General features: G+C 39.4%; 1 protein-coding gene across 3 annotated transcripts in view; it reads right to left on the reverse strand.

Annotated features, from left to right (window-relative positions):
* Positions 1 to 19,263, reverse strand: part of grid2 (glutamate receptor, ionotropic, delta 2) — a 468,031-nt gene that overhangs the window by 113,512 nt on the left and 335,256 nt on the right. For all 3 annotated transcript variants that reach the window (XR_004656592.1, XM_034871281.1, XM_034871282.1), the window contains exon 9: positions 2,853 to 2,954. Coding sequence is in view for 2 of the 3 variants with exons in the window: in XM_034871281.1 (XP_034727172.1) it covers positions 2,853 to 2,954 (102 nt within the window). In the remaining variant the exon portion in view is untranslated. The remainder of the gene's footprint in view (positions 1 to 2,852; positions 2,955 to 19,263) is intronic.

Here is a 19,263-nt window from a genome sequence, read left to right on the forward strand (position 1 = left end):
TGAGGCCCAAAATGCCTGTTGTTGTAGGAGCAACTTAAAAGTTGCGTTGTTTTTTGTATGTTTGTTGCAATGAAGTTGCGGGAGACAGAGAAAGTTGCACAAAAAGTTGCATTTTTTTTTGTATAGTCCTTAAAAATAAAAATTAAACTTTTTTGGGGTGAGAATAAAATGACTGAGTTTGAGTTTTCCTAGTATTACCAAAAAGGCTTAGGATGCTGCAAATGTTGGTATAATACGATAATGGCTGGTGGATTTAAGCCAAAAACAATTAGTTATTGAATTAATCAAATTTGAACATGTCTGTAGGTGGCTTGTTGATCTTTACATTGTTAGTTAATTTCCTATCCTGGCCTGGGACAGACAATCATACGGTTTGATAAAGGACTTAATGGACTTTAACTTATCATTGCTCTTCCAATAACAAGCGTAGCTATCCTCAGTTTAGATCATGCTGTACGTCTCAGCTCTGATTCATCCTGCCCCCACAGTGTGTGTGTGTGTGCACGTCAGTCGTGGGGGAAACTCAGCATCCCAGCCCGCTGCAGAGAGCCGACAGGATTGAAACATAGATAGTTAAAGAAATGGACTAACAGATCCCGTAGTTCTGGACGGAGACAAGTGGAGGATCTTAGAAAAACTTTTCGGGTGATGGTTGAGTGTTACTGTGCTGCCTCCAACTAAGGTTGACAACGTAGATGTGACATGAGCACCCTGTCTGAAAGTTGTAAGTCTTCTGGTAGCTGTGCCAAGAAAAATCTCAATCATTCCCAATCAGCAGAGATGAAGAGCGTAGGCACATGTAAGAAGATAACATGGGCACAGGCTAATTAGTGCTAACTAACATGCTAGTTAAACCTAAACAGCTGATGTAAGTCCAAACTGTCCGCGTTCTTCTCAAGACAATACAGTGATTTGTCAACTTTGTCACAGCAAGTCACGTTGTTATGACACAATCGTTAGCCTTTTTTTACAAAAACGTGAGGTACAAGTTAATGCAACCTTTTGTACATTGTTGTGTTTCTTTAGAAATAAACAATGGACAACTAAAGTTAAACGCTTCAGATGCAAAGTTATTCACTGTCAAAATGGCACCAAAATAAATGACAGTCAATGGAATGCTAACAGCGGGTGATGACTTTGTAGCATTAAAATGGCGCTTCGTAGACACCCGCTACTCCCTTAGATTGAACAATTGATGGTAAATGTGAGATGTTCAAGTCACACATGTCTCGTTAAACAAGGAAATGAATATGGCCACATACGCGTGACGTCAACCCGTTCTTTGACTCTCAGAGTCACATGCTGACACAAAGTCTGTGATTGGTTTAAGTTGCAGAAAACTCCGGTTATTGGTCAAAATTGCGAGTCGCACCAAAGTCATGGTGAATGGTTGAGTTGATTAAATTGGCAAAATCGCAAAATCCTGATCCTGATCCGGATTTGATCAAACTAAATTAGGAACAGATAAACATATTGGGTCACACTTGTGAACAGAATGTACGCTCTACTAAACCCTGAACACACATTTATGGTCATGTAGCTATTCCTTGGTAACTTCCATTTAAAAATTAATATAGTTTCAGCCAATCAATAGCATTGCTTTAGAGGCATTTGGCCCTAATAGTGGTTGAGCTCATTTATAACATCATAACTATTCAACAGCCTGGATGATAGAATACAGCAAACATGTCCTATAATTAAAGGTTAATGTTTGTGCATGTACATGCTTGTATTCACACACATTTGTTTGTTTCCGCGTGTTACAGAGTAAGAGACAATCTGCATTGCACTGTAGGAGATCACTGTGCCACACAGATAGAAAACAGTTAAATCAGAGCACAAAAAGCCAGGGGCAACACAGAACAATCTGTTCCAAAGGTCCCTTTTCACATCATACACACACACTTAAACACAAACAGCACAATGAGGATTTAGCCTCCAACGATTCTTACGTAAAAAGAAAACAGACAAGACCCTGGCCATTTCTATCTATTTCTGTCTTTAGGCCCTTATCAGGCATCAGTCATCTCAGGCAACACATACACACACACACACACATACATACACACAGACAGAATCAGGGGTACAGAACATAACAAAAGTAGTGCACAAACAGTTATAAACTAGCAGAGACAGTGCGCCTATAGAAGCCACCCCATCGGAAAGTGGTGATAATCAAAACACAATCCATATTCTTCTTTCCGTAAAGGATGATGAAAATCAAACAGAAAAAAATTGAGAAAGAAAAAAGGATCACCACAATGATGTCTAGCATTATCTCTTTCTTCTCTGCTTCTCACTTCAAAGACGGGATATGAAGAATTTACAGCAGTGAATCTTTAAAGCACTCATGGGATGTACTCAAATCGATGCTGCAGGCGAAACAAAAAGTGCTGGAGCCTCGCTATCACCAGGACTGCAACGGGTTTTCATCAAGCGGCCCAACGTAAAAATGGAAGCTAATGAAATGAGGATAGTTTGGTCTGTTAGTAAGCTCATCTTGTTACATTTTCTTTGTGTTTTGCCCTGTCTGACTTCTGGTTTTCCTCTTAACCCTTTGTTTCGTAAATGTTTGTCTGCCATTTTCCTTCCCCCAAGCTCCCAGCCTGTCGCCGAACATCTCCGGAGAGACAGAGTTGAATGATGGGCAGAAAGCTAGACAAAAGGACGGATTTACAATAAAGCAAAAGGCTGAAGACTGACATGCCAGCAGTAGTCACAGCAAGATTCTTAGAGTGAGTGTACAACAGAACAATGTAACAGGTGTTTCTTTCATGTATGGCCAATTGGAAATAACAGAATCATAAAACAAAGACATGCATTGCACACATGAAAATACAGGTATTACTCACCAGAACAGTGACGACTCGCAACACAACTCCTCTCATGTTATTTTCCAATTTCCTGTCTGTCAGAGTGCCATTCAAGCCATGGACCGGGTCCCACGTTGCCAGCTGCAATGCGCCCACAAAAGAAACACATTAAACAGTTAAATTCCCAAAAATCATTGACATCAGATTGGGTTTACCAAACGATAAACTGTAGAAAAGAAACAAGACAAATGCAATTTAAGCACACAATGTAAAAACAATAAAAGTACATAATTGTGATATAGACATAATACTCATTTAAGAAAGTTAGAGCAGAAGTGACAAATGTTAAAACAGTAACAAAAGGCAAAAAAAAAAAATAATAACCGTATATATACTTTATATCCTAATGCCCCCATTTTTTAACACACTCTTCATGTACTTTATGCCAAAGTATTTTCCTGAACATGCCAATGTTTATCCCTGGTGCATTATGCATTGCACATGTGCATATGATGGTGATTAGATTTCATTCAAAGGTCATTTACAAATCGAACCCAGACTTTAATATCAATCAAATTGCATCAAAAACTTCCAGAATTTTCCCTCGGACCACATTAAGTCCTAAACCCCATTTTCTTCATCTACAGTATGTGCTGCCTTTGGCTTTCAATAAAATATTGTTTTTAGCTTCAAATATCAAACTACAGTAGTCTGGTTTCCCTATAGAGAGAGAGAGAGAGAGAGAGAGAGAGAGAGAGAGAGAGAGAGAGAGGTAGTGGGGGAAAAGAGAAGTGATTTAGCCTTCCGGTTTTCAAAGACAAACACATACATCCAAACTGTGATGCACAAAATTGCACAGCTTGATTTGTGCTTAGAAGAAAACACAAACACACCACAGAAGCCGAGGGCATGCTGCAGAGGGAAATATGGAATAATCGACTTCTCTAAAGCCCAAAGTTACTTTTGAATATGTAATTCTCTGCCAATTCTGATCTTGGGACAAATACTTGAGTTAGGCTTATCTAAACCGGGTGTTTTTTTTGACACCCTGCCATTAAGTTAACATTTCATTACCTGTTGGAAGTATTGTTGACAGAATAGAAATCAACAGTTTTACTCCTCTGATAGAGTTACTTTCCTTAGCGATGTCCGGAGCAGGATTTTGCATTAGAGGCAACTAATCTATCATAGTACTAAAGTTGACAGGCAAGTAGGAGAGAGATAACAGGTAATTGCACTCTTTTACACCTTAATACTTTAGAAATGTGTCCTACAAACCAACGGTGCACCGCACAAGTGTTTTTACCCGTAAATAGATGCATCTTTTCTCAGGACTGTGTGTGTGTGTGTGTGTGTGGTTGATTGACATCTCCCTAACTCTCCTCTTGCACCAGTTAGAATTTGTATTGGTGCATTGATTTTGGTGACCAGCAACTTTGACTACTCAACCATAACTGAAAATATCAGTGTTAACATGCAGTGGCTTTAAAAAGGTCACAGCCATTGTCCACCCATTCCTCGCCTGATTACTGTATACCTCTGCTCAGGACTGAGTAGGCATGCACATAGACTGTTTGTTTGGCATCTCTCTGGCTCTCCTTTTAGCTTTTTTTGGCACCTGTTGGAGTGGGAAATAATACACCTTTTGTCATTCTTTTCAGTACATCCAGTCCTGTGACCTCACATAATTCCCAGCATAGCTACGCTCACCTTCAGTTAGAGCAGAGGTCTGATCAGGTTGTGCAGGGAGTTTAGCTCTCTAATGTTTCCCTAACAGTGATGGAAAAACAATGTTACCTTTTTCAGTAATGAGTAATCTAATTGATTACTCTATCCATCCCAATAACGCTGTTACTGTCAATGCTGAAAAATGCGGCGCGTTACAATAATTGAAGCTGTTTTTTTCATCAGACCAACTAGATCTCTGAGCCGGGAGGCAAAGACCTTTTCTCTTCTTTGGTTAGCGGGCCGTGCACGAGACAAGCGCATGTATGCTGACGACTGGCTGAGGTTGTGTAACATTTCATGGTAAGCCAATCAGAGGTAGAGTTGTGTGTTTGAAGGCACGCAGTTGGACACATAACAAACAACACAAGCGAGTCAGTCAATAAGAGATAGGTATGGCGTTATGAAATCGGGGGGGGGTACTTTTCCTGCTAAAGATTTCCCACCGTAGTCAGAAATAAGGAAATATGACTCTAGAGTGGCTACTCGCTGTCACTTTCTCACTTCTCCCTCGCTCTATCACAAACACACACACACACACACACACACACACACACACACACACACACACCAGCGCAAAAGTATACACATCAGACCACTTTTGTTATTTGCCCTACAAAGAGTGTATATATTTTTTTTGTATTTTTGCTCTAGTGCTTAACAAGCATTATATAATTTTGCCCAGCCTGTTGTGGGGCAATAAATATCAAAAGTTCCAAATCATCTATGTTGTTATTTGTATTGATCCACTAGACATGATATTTACAGACATGGCATTTGATTGATTTGTGTACAGTTTCTGTTAATAATGTATTATATTAATTGTTCATTTCATTTCAATATTCAGATTTATTATAAATAATTCAAGATGCACATGTATTTTATATTCCGTTAAAGAGGGGTGGAGGTGGGGACACATTTGAGCATTTAAAAATGTACTTGAAAGTAACTCACTTTCTGAAGTAACTTGTTACTTTCATAATTTGTAACTGAGGATCTAATTTAGTTACTTTTTGGAAGATGTAACTTGTAACTGTAACTAATTACTTTTTAAAAATAACTTTCCCAACACTCATCCTTATATTATTTTTAGCATTGTTTTATTCAAATTATCACCACAAAAGTGCTTTGATTTAGATTTAAAAAACTGAAATTCACTGATAATCTGCATGTCTTTCTGCATTTATGTAACTCACACAGATCCAGTGAAGCCCGTTGTGTTACATGGTATCCTCATTTCAACCTGGAGGGGGAGATGTGGAGCCAGAATCTGAGTCTCGCCCACACGTTCAAAATTTGTATCCCCTACCATTGTTGTGTCCTCTATTTTATAACATGCAAAAAACAGGGGCATTAGTAATATTTTGTTCTTTTGAAAATGAGCCAACTATCCTTAATTTCTATAGCATAGGGAAAAAAAAACTACTGTAGTATTATTCTCACTACAATCCCACAGTCAGTACAGCCCTTGATCTTTATGTGTGTGTGTGTGTTTGTGTGTGTGTGTGTGTGTGTGTGTGTGCGTGTGCAAACACCTACTCTTGACTCACATACTGAATGCTGCCTGTAGCTATTTCCGGTTTTCTTAGCATACATAATGTGCATGATACAAAAGATAGAAAGGACCCAAAAACATGAGACAGTCAGGGCACACGTGAGAAGACAGGTTATGAGAGACAGCACTAAGAGAGAGAGAAAGAGAGACAGGGAGAGATGGGTAGCACATAGCAGAATAACAAGATACTCATACGTGCATGGTGTGCAGCAATGATGAGAGACATTGTAAAAGAGGAATTTAAAGCACAGTAGCTGTTCTAAATGCTTGTCAAAACGTGAGCGTGTATAATCAATAAAACATTAGCAGTGTAGTCAAACGCCCCAGGAGAGGCCAATGGCACAAGGGGGCTTTTACTATTATTCATACCTGAACAGTACACAAAACTGTTAGAGCTGACACAGGCACATGTGCAGACAAGAGAGAGAAAAACATAAAGCAGTATTCATGCACACAATATTGCATACAACTCAAAACGCTTATCAGTATCAATTGTCTACTCATGGATCCGCCAAGTTGAATTACACAACACAACTCTGACAGCTGTGGATCTGAACACTGGCATGTGTTGATTGTCACAACTATAATGCAACATAAGCTCACTCTGAATTCTCCTGTTAGCACAAAGGCCCCCCCCCCACACACACAGACCCACACACACAAACACACATGCACGCTTCGACTTCAGCTCTTTATTCAATAGGCATCAAGACTTCCCTCTGCAACTAAACACTGGACATCCAACTGACCCTTTTCAGTTAGACAACCACACCCTCCTCTACCCTCACCGGTGTCCCACAGGGCTGTTTGCTGATTCTCTCCTCCCTCTTTACTTGCGACAGAAGGCCTACATGGAGACACAACAGTGGTTGGCCTCGTTAATGAAGATGATGAGTCGGCCTACTAGGAGGAGGTTCGATGCTCGGGAGGTTCAGCACCTGGAAGCGTGATATGCGTACAACAACGTGGCTTTCAACACCAAGAACACCAAGGAGGGGTGCCCAGATAGCTCTGATGGTAGAGCAGGGGACCATATAAAGAGGTTTACTCTTCGACACAGCGGGCCAGGTTTTGACACTGGCCTGTGGCCCTTTGCTGCATGTCATAATGCCCAAAAAACCCTCTTAAAAAAAGAACAACAAGGAATTTATTGTGGACTTCAGCACAGACCATTGCTAGGTTGTAACATTAATTCTCAAACGGATATATAGTGCGTAAGCCTTATCATATCATACGTATTCATATCATACATTTCAAGAGTACAACAATTACCTGAAAGCTAATAAATAACCAAGAGAGCACAGCCAAGAGGCCACAGAGAGCACAGCTCATGTTAACTACCGGACAGCACAGCATGCAGCTAAAGACACACAGTAAAGTTAGCTTACTGGTAGCCTGCAGCTTGACTATTTTCAGACACCATGACGGCGAAACAACAGAACATCCTCCTGCTTCCCTGAAGTCACAGTGAGTGACTTATGCAAACTAAATACAATGTGCTCTCCTGCGGGACTCTATTTATGGTGCATTCAGGCACCCTTGCTAATGGTGAGGAAATTCTGCTTATTCACCGTAACTGTGACGATTATGATTCAATATTTTTTATAATGAGATGTATTTTTATAATGAGATGTATTTGTTTACCTGGCGCAAAAGACGCCATGTATGTGTTTAGCCACTGCTGATGTCTTTTATGTTTCTGTCATTATGTGCCAAAACGGTATTGTTGTTTTAATTGTCCGAATTTGTCTAGTCCATATCGATGTCCTTTACAAATGTTTGTCCTAACGTGCTGTTACCACGTTCAATGTTTTGTGTTTCTGCAGAACAGGAACCTGCTGAAAACCAGTTTTTAAACTGAGTCAGGCCCGTTTGAATTGTAATGTAATGTTACTTTTTAACTTTCCTGCATGATAAATATGAATGAATGAATGAGACATCAGCATCTGTATCGACATTGGCCAAATGAAAATTTTACACATTGTATCGGCTGAAAATTTTGCAATCAGTGTATCCCTAGTCTAAGCATATTCATACTATTCATTACTGTTCAACTGTTCATGTATACTGTATATATAGTGTAATTTACAAAAGAAAAAAAAGTTTATAATACTGTACACACATAATGTGTTATAAACCAACGAAAAAGAGTATCTTTTTAAGAGTTGGGTGACAGAGAAACAGTAGTACCAGACCGGGGGAAGTGTTTTTAATGAAAAGTCAAAAAAGGGGTAGATAAATAAAGAAGGCAAATTGAATTGTTGTGGTAGAGCAATGTAAAGTAGTCTGTGCGGCATTTCCCACAGCGTTTAAACATAAGTCAATATGACTAGGAGAAACGCATCAATCAACATTGTCAAGCACAACAGTAATCACAGAGACCATCCATCAGGGGCAGGCTGGATTTGTATTGCTGTATAGCATTCACTCAGTCATTCAGACACATGCAAACACATGAAATGCACACACATTATGCTTCAAAGGCAAATCTAATTTTATTCTCCCACTTTCACTTTGGATTGACCATAATACATTGTGGATTCTGAATTGTTTGATTAGATGATGATTAAATGAGTCATTGCCACTGAGATTTCAGTTTTTTAAAGGCCCAATTTCTGGAGGTGAGGAAGATGAGTGTTACCATCCACTTTTTTCAATATAGACACATACGTATGTTCACCAGCCATTCTAATGACAATTATTATCTAACATTTTTATATAGTGCCTCTTCAATGAATGTTGCTTTTGGATCTCTGCTTCATTAATTCCTCTTAGAAAATATTACTTTTATATTTCAGCCCAAGGCTACATATTTATCTTAAATAGTTCCATTTCTCAGACCAAAATATGACTGTGAATAGATGAAGTAGAGGACAGTAAGTCAATAAATTGAAAGAACCTCTTTGCAATATTACAAAACAATTGACTGTGCTATATTGTCTGAATACCAAGATTTCCACTCTATATTTATACTGTTTTGACTTTCATATCACAGGAGAGTGTGAACGTAGCCTTGCATGTGTGCGTGTGTGTGTGTGTGTGTGTGTGTGTGGGTGGACGACCACATGTGAGTCAGGACCTAAAATGGCAGTCTGGCTAGCATAGTGGCCCACTGCCTCCGCTTATCTCCACAGCTCCAGATAAGGGCTCATTTCCCCCTAACAGTATGAAATGAATGTGCTTTTGTGGGGGGGGGGGGCTCAGTCTTCATGGTAACTGTACCTAAACTGTTACAGTAAAGACTGAGGCTTCAAAACACTGCCATTAGCATCCCACAATGCTTTTCCTCCTATTTATCTGGCACTATCTTTATTCTCTTGTCTTCGCTTGCCTCTGTTGCTCATGTACTGCTCTCTGTTCAGTCTTTATTTTACATTGGACGAAAGTAAATTATTTCTCCCGTATGCCTTTCATCTTAACACTTTTCTGACAAACATTATCTTATGTGTGAATTCCCCCAGCACAACATCCGGAGTTCTTCATAGAGTTCTTAGCAAACTTGTAGGACCTACTGGCCTAATAACTTTGATTAAAATTGTAGAGCAATGACAATCCTTAAATGTAATTTAGCTATTCTAAAGCCAGCTACCCAGCAAACAGTAAAGTAAGGCTCTACAGCAATAATTACAAGCTATTCTATCATATGAGTCACATTGTTAGCCCGGGAACCAGACTAATCTGTGAGCTCGTATGTTTTTTGCTCTGACAGATATGTCTGGTCCCTTTAGAGAGATTTCCAGGTGGGCCGATCACAACCGTTTATCTTACATGTAATGTGTTTGAGATGATGACTAACAACTTGCTGAGTCTTCAGGCTTTATGCAAAAAGGTGATGGTCATTTTTGGCTCGTGCCCCCCTTGGGCTGGGAACAGTATGGCATTGATTCCCAAACCTTTTATGCAGGGACCAACTTATGTGGATACAAATATTTAAGTCTGTCACTTACAATTTTGTCATGAGCTAATATCACTCCAAACTTTTTTTTATGCAGTAAAAGACACTTTTGTTCCAAACATAAAACTGTAAGCTGCAATTACATCATCACACTTCACTTGCTGCATTTAGTAGCATTTGTTTTTAACTTGTAATTTAGTTAGCTAATTAGTAAGGGTTAATTTGCAAGTTAAGCTAATGCTAAGTTAATTAGTTTCATTAGCCATAAAAAGACCCAAACAGCCTCTGCAGTTTTTTTTTTACAGTTTTCAACAGTGATGCAGAAATAAAATCTGCAGAATTTAGAGGACTAGAGGTTTTTTGTGCTTGGGGTGGAGATGTGTTAATTAAAAAATTTGTTTAGAATCTGCAGAAAATTCTGTGGAATGCCATATCCACAGATCCCGTGTGGCCATAACAACTGAATCCAAAGCTGCTCTTACCTTTAGTTTAAAACAGTAGCGTACCACATGTTGTGAGAGTACCGCTATAAGAGAATGACAGACAAATGAATTTGAGGATAGTGTCCTGCTATGTACTGTATATATACACAGTATATATACATTTTTATAAATATATATATATTCATTTCTATGTACTGTATATATACACAGTATATATACACATCACATCTTAACAGATCAAATGTCAGTTGATGAGGACATATAGGCGTATAGGCAGCGTTGCATGTTATATGTGCAGGCTAACATTCTTGCCAGGAAGTTCTCCTGGTGTTCTGATACTGTTGAGATAAACCTCTTTAAAGTATAGTGTACTGCTTTTTACACCGCCCCCTTGTGGGTCTAGTACAAAAAGGCAAGCTTCGATAAACTTTGGGTCGCTTATAATGATTGTTGGGGCATTCTACTAAGGAAACCTAGGTGGTGGAGTGCAAGTGAATTGTTCTGTCAAGCAGGAGTCGTTGCATTCTCTGCTTTACTGAGGAATTTGATGTATAAATGTATTGGTCGCCTGAATTCTTCTTGTAACTCTGTTGTTTCACATCTGATTGGCCCGAGGTTCAGTGCTTTGCGATACCAGTCCCCCTTATGGGATTAGTGGTATCTGTGTATCTGTGTCTTTTTTGTTGCTGTTTTAATGGACCGTGAGTCTAATATTAAAGGCTATCTATACAGTATATACGCATATACATGTATATACTATACTATATCATATATTGATTTTTTTGTCTTTATCAAAGTCTAAGAGCACCATTTAAAAAATATAAGGCAGTTTCATGTGAACCTTCCACTCCAAAAAAAACACTCTCCCAAAGCTAGAATCTGATGATGAGTTTTGCCATCAAGAAATATGCATGGGTATTAAAATGTGTTTTGCTATCATCATTTGTGCTCCTTTTTAGCAGTCATTAGAATCTTCTTGACTAATGTGATGGGAATAAAGTGAAAAACAATACAACATGTAGCATTAGCAAACTGTAGCTTTAATGCTTTATGTGGTTCTCAGGAGGAATCAATGTTGCATCAGTAACAACAAACAGATATTCAAGCAAACAATATCATGCAAATATGTGTTGATGGAGTTTTGCCACTCTCACTAGCAGCATATGTCATTTTGCAGAAGTGATAAGTGAGATTTTGTATTAACTCACAGCAGGGTCATGTTTTTATAACGGCTTGATGGTAGCTGACATTGTTCATTAATTCCTCAAGTCATTTGTAGGCACTCATATTGTTTTTGAAAAGTTTGCAGCAAGGATTCATGTTTTTGTTTTTTTCTAATTTTTCTTCAGGGAACAATGGTTTGTACAAGTGTGATAATTTTTGTTATGTGAACATAACACACCTGCTTTAAATTAGTGGTGTTCATTAAGCAAAATAGTAAATAATGCAACGTGTTTTAATGGAAAGAAAAATAGAGAGATTATGAGCTCAGGATCATTAAAGTTGAAACAAACACAAACACACACACACACACACACACACACACACACTGACTAAGGTGTGTGTATTTTCATCAGGCCATGGTGATCTGACAACCAGCCTACTATAATGTTGAAAATGGGGGGCATACCTTAGTCACTTTCCCACCTCCAATGTGATTTAGACCAGCTAACTCTTACACACACGCACACACACACAAACACACACACACACACACACACACACACACACACACACACGCACACACACACCTAGGGCACTTGTCTAATCACACACATTGAAAAGTAATTGGACCATCGACCAATGCTGTGTGGGGTCCAGAGGAGTCATTTACTGTTACAACCATCTCTTTCACTCTACAGAACTCACCCACCTACCCCACACACACTTAGATGAACACAAACCACTCATTTATGAACACACAGTCAAACAGCATACTGTAGTTATCCTCCGGCTTAAAAGGAATCTTACAGTCACTAAATGTTGTATGACGCTTCATCAATGTCTCACTTTCGCTCCCTGTGGCTAACACATCCATGCACACTGTGCAGCAAACTGTTTCGGTCTGATTGTTACATATATGACTCACAGCGATTCTGAACACAATCGCAGGTGACATTTAGAAGCAATAGAGCAGGGAACAGTGTTTACAGCACTGAGAGATTAACAGCTGTGACTAAATCAATATGCACAGAATGTTGTAAAAAGTAAAACTATCAGAAAAGTATGAATAAATGTCAAACATTCTGTCCTACTATGCCTAAAATTACTGCTGGTACACACAAAAAAGAGTCTCCTCTTGAAATTGGACTAGGGCAATTACTGTATTAGCCGCTACACTTCCTCTCACCCCACATCATCAACTCCACCAGTGGAGGGAGAGATTTGATTTTAAGCTTCCTAATGCGTTGTAATATTGAATTGTCAGAGTACACTTGTCTCATTTCTTTTTATCTGCTTACTCTTTACCAACAGCTATGAAAATACAATATGATTTTTTTTGTTTCCTTCCGTTCTCCCAAACTATTTGTTTTCCCTGAGCTAACCTTGTTTCATCTGCCAAACACGGGTGTGTTGCTTCCTGCCTCTGTAGCTCTATTACAGTCCTTCTGTCGTCTCTGCCAAACACTCATACAGCATGTCTGCCATTGCATTAAAGGGACAGTAGCCGGGCACGAACACAAACAAGCCTCTAAGCACTTTCACTACTCCTGTCTCCCATTCTCTCTTCCAGTGCCCCCCCTCTCCGCCTTTTTCTTTCTCCCCTGCTGATAAGCAACATGTGTGTTAGTGCAGTCTCCAAACAGCTTGTACACCATGCTTTCCTTCTGTTCTCTCCCCTTTCTTCCTTTCCTTCAATCTCTCTTCCAATTTGTCCAGCCCACATAAAACCCTTGCTTTATCTCTCCCTCTGTGTCTGTGCCCTCACCCTCTCTCTCTGTCTCCATCGTCTAACAGAGGGGGGACAGCTTGTTGCAGCAAGCAGTCTGTGCTGCACTAGTATCAGTGCCCTGCACCACCGGCTGCCTAATCTCTAACATATAGTCTGTGTGGCCATCCACCCTTCTCTCTCTGTGAAAAGTAGTTCCCTTCCAAGTGTATAGGTATTCTACTCTGCTGTATGAGTGTGTGTCCACACAGGTCTTCCTCTCTCATCCATATCCACAACTTCAATAATTGCACAAACCATTCTCTGAAATCCTGCCCTTTTGACTCACATGTTCTATTCAATAGTTTTTGTTATACATCGTGATGATGAAATTATAAAATATAGAGAAGTGTGACCTATTATAATCATAATGTCTTTAATAATGAGACTACTACCTGAAAAGCAATTATATTTAAAAAAATCCATTTAGGCAAAGTTCTGCCCAAATGCCTGCTTCGCTAATATAATTGGATTCCAGGAAAACAATGCAAAAGAAATATTGCTGGCAAATTACTGATACACTGTGTAATATGTAAGCTACTAATGTAAAAGGAAGCATGGTCTATTAAAAATACCTTTTTTCAGCAGGGTTGCATTATCTCTTCAATGCACTTGTAAAAAAATTAGACTTTTAAAAAAACTCTCTCACACACACACACACACACACACACACACACACACACACACACACACACACATACACACACACACACAGCCAGAAAATCATTTTGGGTACCATCAATCATTTAACTGCCTTTTAGAGAAGCTCCACGAGGAGCTAACATCATATGGAATAATTGATGACAAGTTGCTCTTATTGGGCCTTACTTTAGAAGGATCTTCATATTATCCATTTCTGATTGAATTGGTCTATATGGAAGTAATATGAAAGTGTATATTATGAGATTATTAGGACGTTTTTATAGTAGAACATGTTTGAACTGTCAAAAGCCTGACTTGTATTTTCTACATGCTCCCTGATGTCTGGAGATTGATTTAGCGCATAGCAATTAATAGCTTTGGTTAAAGTAATCGTCAGTTGATCAAGAAAAAAACACACATTTGTCTTACCAGCATTTACCTTTCAGTTGTGACAGATCAAAAAGATAATATTGGAAATCAAAACATTTTATCGCAGTAGTATAATTATTCTGCCAGCAAGTACACTGGGCATATCGTATATAGTTGCTATGTCTGCTTATCACTACTAAAAGAGTGCCAGGCAGGAGGAGACGGTGACGTGAGTTGTTCTTCCTGGGCCCCGGCACATCTAGCTGACACAGCACCTGTTGCCAGGACAAATCTATACAAAATTCGGTCCTTGCAAGACAAGCCCGCTCAAAGTAGTTCACCAAAAGATTTCAGGCACATTACATGAACCCTTTAGTGTTCACTGGCTGACGATGGAGTAATCTGTTCATCTGTACTGTTTGAAATCAGCATACCTTTGGTTGATGATATCACCTAGCAGAGAAGGCTTTGGCGTGTGAGCTGTATTTGAAGTACAAAGGGAACAGCCACACATGAAGCACATTGTAGATTTTGTGGACTGAATTTCACTCAAGATTTATTCGGCATTGTTAATTAAATGATGTATGTGTGATGTATTGGGGTTTTAAGAATGTGGATTTCTAATCATATAAAAATAAATCATGGCAGTCCTATCCACAGTGTAGGGTGTAGCTGTGTAAGGAAGGGGACGTACACATGCCTTTAAGCCAGTATCTAGAGCTGGCACTGATGTATAATGCTAGGTTATATGTTTGAATAAGGCCCTATGTGAATAACTGTGATATTTTTCTTATGCACAGTGGTGGTGTGCACATGAGCAGTGGGAGTTGGCAACAAAAATAGGAAAGTGAAAAAAATGAACACAAAAGAACAGAGTGAGAGCTGGAGTGTATTAATGGAAGATGTTCTGTTCAGGTCCTGCAGTAAAAAACACTAGATTTGATACACATACACTATCATACCCTATCAATCATTCTCTCGTTCTCTCTCTCGCTTTTTCTTACAAATACACACACATATTTGCACACAGCAGCTTATACAAACCGGTCATTACAATAGCAACAACAACAAGCTCTGTTCTGATTTCCCAGATGAGCTACAAGCTGTTTTATTGCTTGCTCGAGCGTGTATATGTATGTGTGTGTGTGTCTTTGCGTGTGTGTGTGTGTGTGTGTGTTTGTGTGTGTGTGTGTGAGTGTGTGTGTGTGTGCATGTGTGTGCTCTTTGTGAAGGTTAGATGGTGTTTAAGTGTATGCACTGTATATACAATTCCAATTTCTACCTTAATATGTTTTTTTAAATACCAAAATTCAAATGTGTAAATAACTAAATAATTACATGACATTATCATTTAATTCATTGTCTGTCCTACTGTCGGCTTCTAATTGAAAAAGGCAGTGGTTCATCAATTATAGCCTTAATAAATAATAATCATGAACAAAATGGATACACTACTGTAGAACATCTCTCCCATCAATAACCTCTGTGTTGAGATATATTTGGCAAATGAGAATACATTTGTTTGTGTAAAACTTAGTTCTATAATAGAAACACATTTCAACTTAGTGATGAGGTGTTCACATACTTTGATTGCTTGTCTTTGTGTGTGTTCATAGTTTCTGTCTTTATGTTCCCTTCAGTGGGAAGTGAGAAAAAAAGACAGGGGAGAAAGGCAGACAGAAACCAAATGAGAACTGGAGAGCAGACAGAAAAAGTAAGAGAGATGTGGAGAGAAAAAAACAGGGGTGAAGTCGTTTAAAAAAAGATGTTCTCTGTCACCGCTTTCACTCTCCCCATAGGAAAATGAGGGAAGATGTGTCAGACAGCAGAGTGTAATGATGAGCATGATGGAAGACTGAAAGGTTGAGGATCCACTGGGGAATGCAAGTTCGACCTGAGAGGGGTTACCTGCAAAGTTCTTCGAAAGGGTTAACGGGAGGAAAAGTTCTCAACTTTATTTGGCTGTTGTCTTTTTTAACTTTCTATGACTCTCTCTTTCTTCCATCATTTATCCATGTCAGCCTGGTGTTTGTCAATAATGCAGGCCGGGAGAAATGAAGTATGTCTCTATTTAGGTCTCTCTCCTGTCTTTGCCATCACACTTCGGGATGCGTTTACATCTCTGCAGTTACATCTGGTTAACATGACTTCACACACATATAGATGAAGAAGCATGCAGGCGTGAGATTGCACGTAGGGCTGGGTGATAGATATATCAATAAAAAAAAATGTAATGATATATTTTTAAATGTGATACGGAATTAGGCCATGTTGCATATCGATATAGTTTAAATTTGTGATGTGATCCTTGCTCCAAGCAAGCTGCTGACCTGGAGCTCTCTGCACTGCTCCCCGCACCCCGGCCACCGCCCCGACTCTTTCACGCTCAGAGGGGGGAGGGGCCGGAACAGACACTCAGCCAATCTTCAACAAACATGGAGAAAGCAACGACGTCTGCAGAGCGTGCGGAGGAAAAATGTATTAGTAAAAGATATAGCAGTGGCTGAGTAATTTCGAGATTGTCTGGATTCAAAGTATCAGATGAGCAACAAAATCACAGTATATGTAGGGAGTGCCATGAACAAGTTACAGCCAGGGGTAGAAGCACTACAAATCTTTTTCACCACCTAAAACAGTGGCACAAACTGCAAAACTCTTCAAAACTCAGCACAGAAGCCCTGCCGTAAGCCATGGACAACCCGTAAAAGCTACAGCCCCGAAAAAAGCTCACTACAAACTTAATTTTCCGCAGTGCGCCTTATGAAAAGAAAAGTGACAAGTGATGTACTATAACTAAAGTGGTGTCCTATCCCATTGCTAAAGATTTGGTCCTTGTCGAAACTGTGTAACAAGTCGGATTAAAAAAGCTACTGCAGACCATGGACCCCAGATATGAGCTTCCCAGTCGCAACTACGTTGCACGAGAAGCACTTCCACAAATGTACACTGAAGGCATGCAGAGCCTTGCAGACCGGGTCAGTAATGTCACCCATTGTGCGTTGACCAGTAATGTGGTCTAGCAGGACATGTTAACCTTACGTCAGCATGACCATTCACTTCATTCAAGCCTGGGAGATTGAAGCAGCTTGTCTCCAAACAAGTTATTTCCCCCAGGATCACACCTGTGAGCATATAGCTTAGGCCAGGCAAGCTGGAAACTCCAACAAAAGCATCCGGTTGCTACGACAACCGAAAAGGGGAGCACCATCGAGTGGCTGAGGATGCAGTGCTTTGGTCACAGACTACACTTGGCATTTGGTGAGTGCAGTGTTGTAAGGAGTATTCAGATATTTTACTTTAAACAAAAACATGTCAAACTGTTAGTTTTCCCTTATTTTCCTTTGTGTGTCTGTCTGCAACTTTGTGTGTTATGCTCCTGTCTTGAACAGCTGGGCTTTTAATCATGAAGAAGTCAAGAAACCTGTTTATTACCGTATTTATACATTTGATTTTGCAGCTTTTCACTGATATAGCCGGTTTCAATAAAGCTACTTGTGATATGTTATATTTGGCTTTGACTTTGACTGAACATTGTTCTCACTTTGCGAAAAATATATCAGGATATATATTCATATATCAATATTCAGCCTAAATACATCGCATGTGACTTTTGGTCCATGTCTCCCATCCCTAATTGCACGTAGCTGAAAATCTACGCAACACACTCGTGTTCTCCGGCCCCTACCACACACACGTCGATACACACACGGACGCACGCACACGTACACATACACGTAAATATGGTTCAAAATGTGAGGGCTTGTTGAATACTATGTGAAAACTTGCAGAACAAAAAATGGTAAAATTCGCACTCGCAAAACAACATTCAAACACGTGGTCTGAATTTGAAGTCACACAAAGAAAAAACTGAACTTTGCACTCGTAGAAAATGTTTACTCACCTGTATTCTGAATGTGAAGTCAGAAAAAATATTCACAAATGTGTAGATTGATATTTACATGAACACAATGACAGCTGCAAACTTGCAACATTTACTTGTGTACTTCTTACTTTTTTTACACAGGTTCATTTTCCATCACAACCACAAGTGATTACAACCTCTGGAATCTGTCTCTGCAACTTCACATAAGCTATGTGCTCTCTTGCTTCACAAAGGGCCCATTCTGCACGCCTTGACTTTTGCAACACTTCTTGGAATATATTTGGTGCAAAACTAATTAGTCCCTGTGGACTTAGGCTGTGGAGCTCTGAGCCAACAGGACGGGGACAGCAGGGTTTTGCCTGATGAGGGACAACTCTGTCTGGCTTATTTATGTAGCGCGGAAGCTTGGTGGAATAGCATGCCAGCGTTAGTCCGTCTGCGCACGCACGCACATGCACACAGACACACACGCACACACACACACAGGCTGACATGAAGATGCATGTACAGATAAAGATGTACATCCATAAGGACTGTTAAGTGACGTTAAGCACCGCAGGAAAATTCTGAGTCATTAAATACCACTGGGTTATAAATTATACATGCACATTTTAAGTCAAATATCATAATGGAATGTAAAATGTGCCTTAGAAATGTGGTTTTAAATGAGGCGACATGTAAAACATGATTTCACTTTTGTCTGCTACCTATTTTAATCAAGGTAATCGGGAAAAATGTGGCATTTAGATGACTAATCCACTAACATGAACAGGCTATCATTCAGCCTACCACAGGTGATTTATAGAACATCTTAAAAAGATTTGAGGAATGTATCTGGCTCACAACTTAATTTTGTGAATCACTATCTTAGGGAAGCAGAGAGCAATAATCCTTTTGCAGGTTCTAAATAAAGCTTACCGAAAAACCTTGAGGTAGATTGATTTCTGTTTTATAAGTAAGACTGCACCACCAGGACAGTTTTACTGTGTTAATGTCTTCTTCTTTTTTT

Source organism: Etheostoma cragini, chromosome 5, assembly GCF_013103735.1.
Source record: "Etheostoma cragini isolate CJK2018 chromosome 5, CSU_Ecrag_1.0, whole genome shotgun sequence".
NCBI classification, from domain to species: domain Eukaryota; kingdom Metazoa; phylum Chordata; class Actinopteri; order Perciformes; family Percidae; genus Etheostoma; species Etheostoma cragini.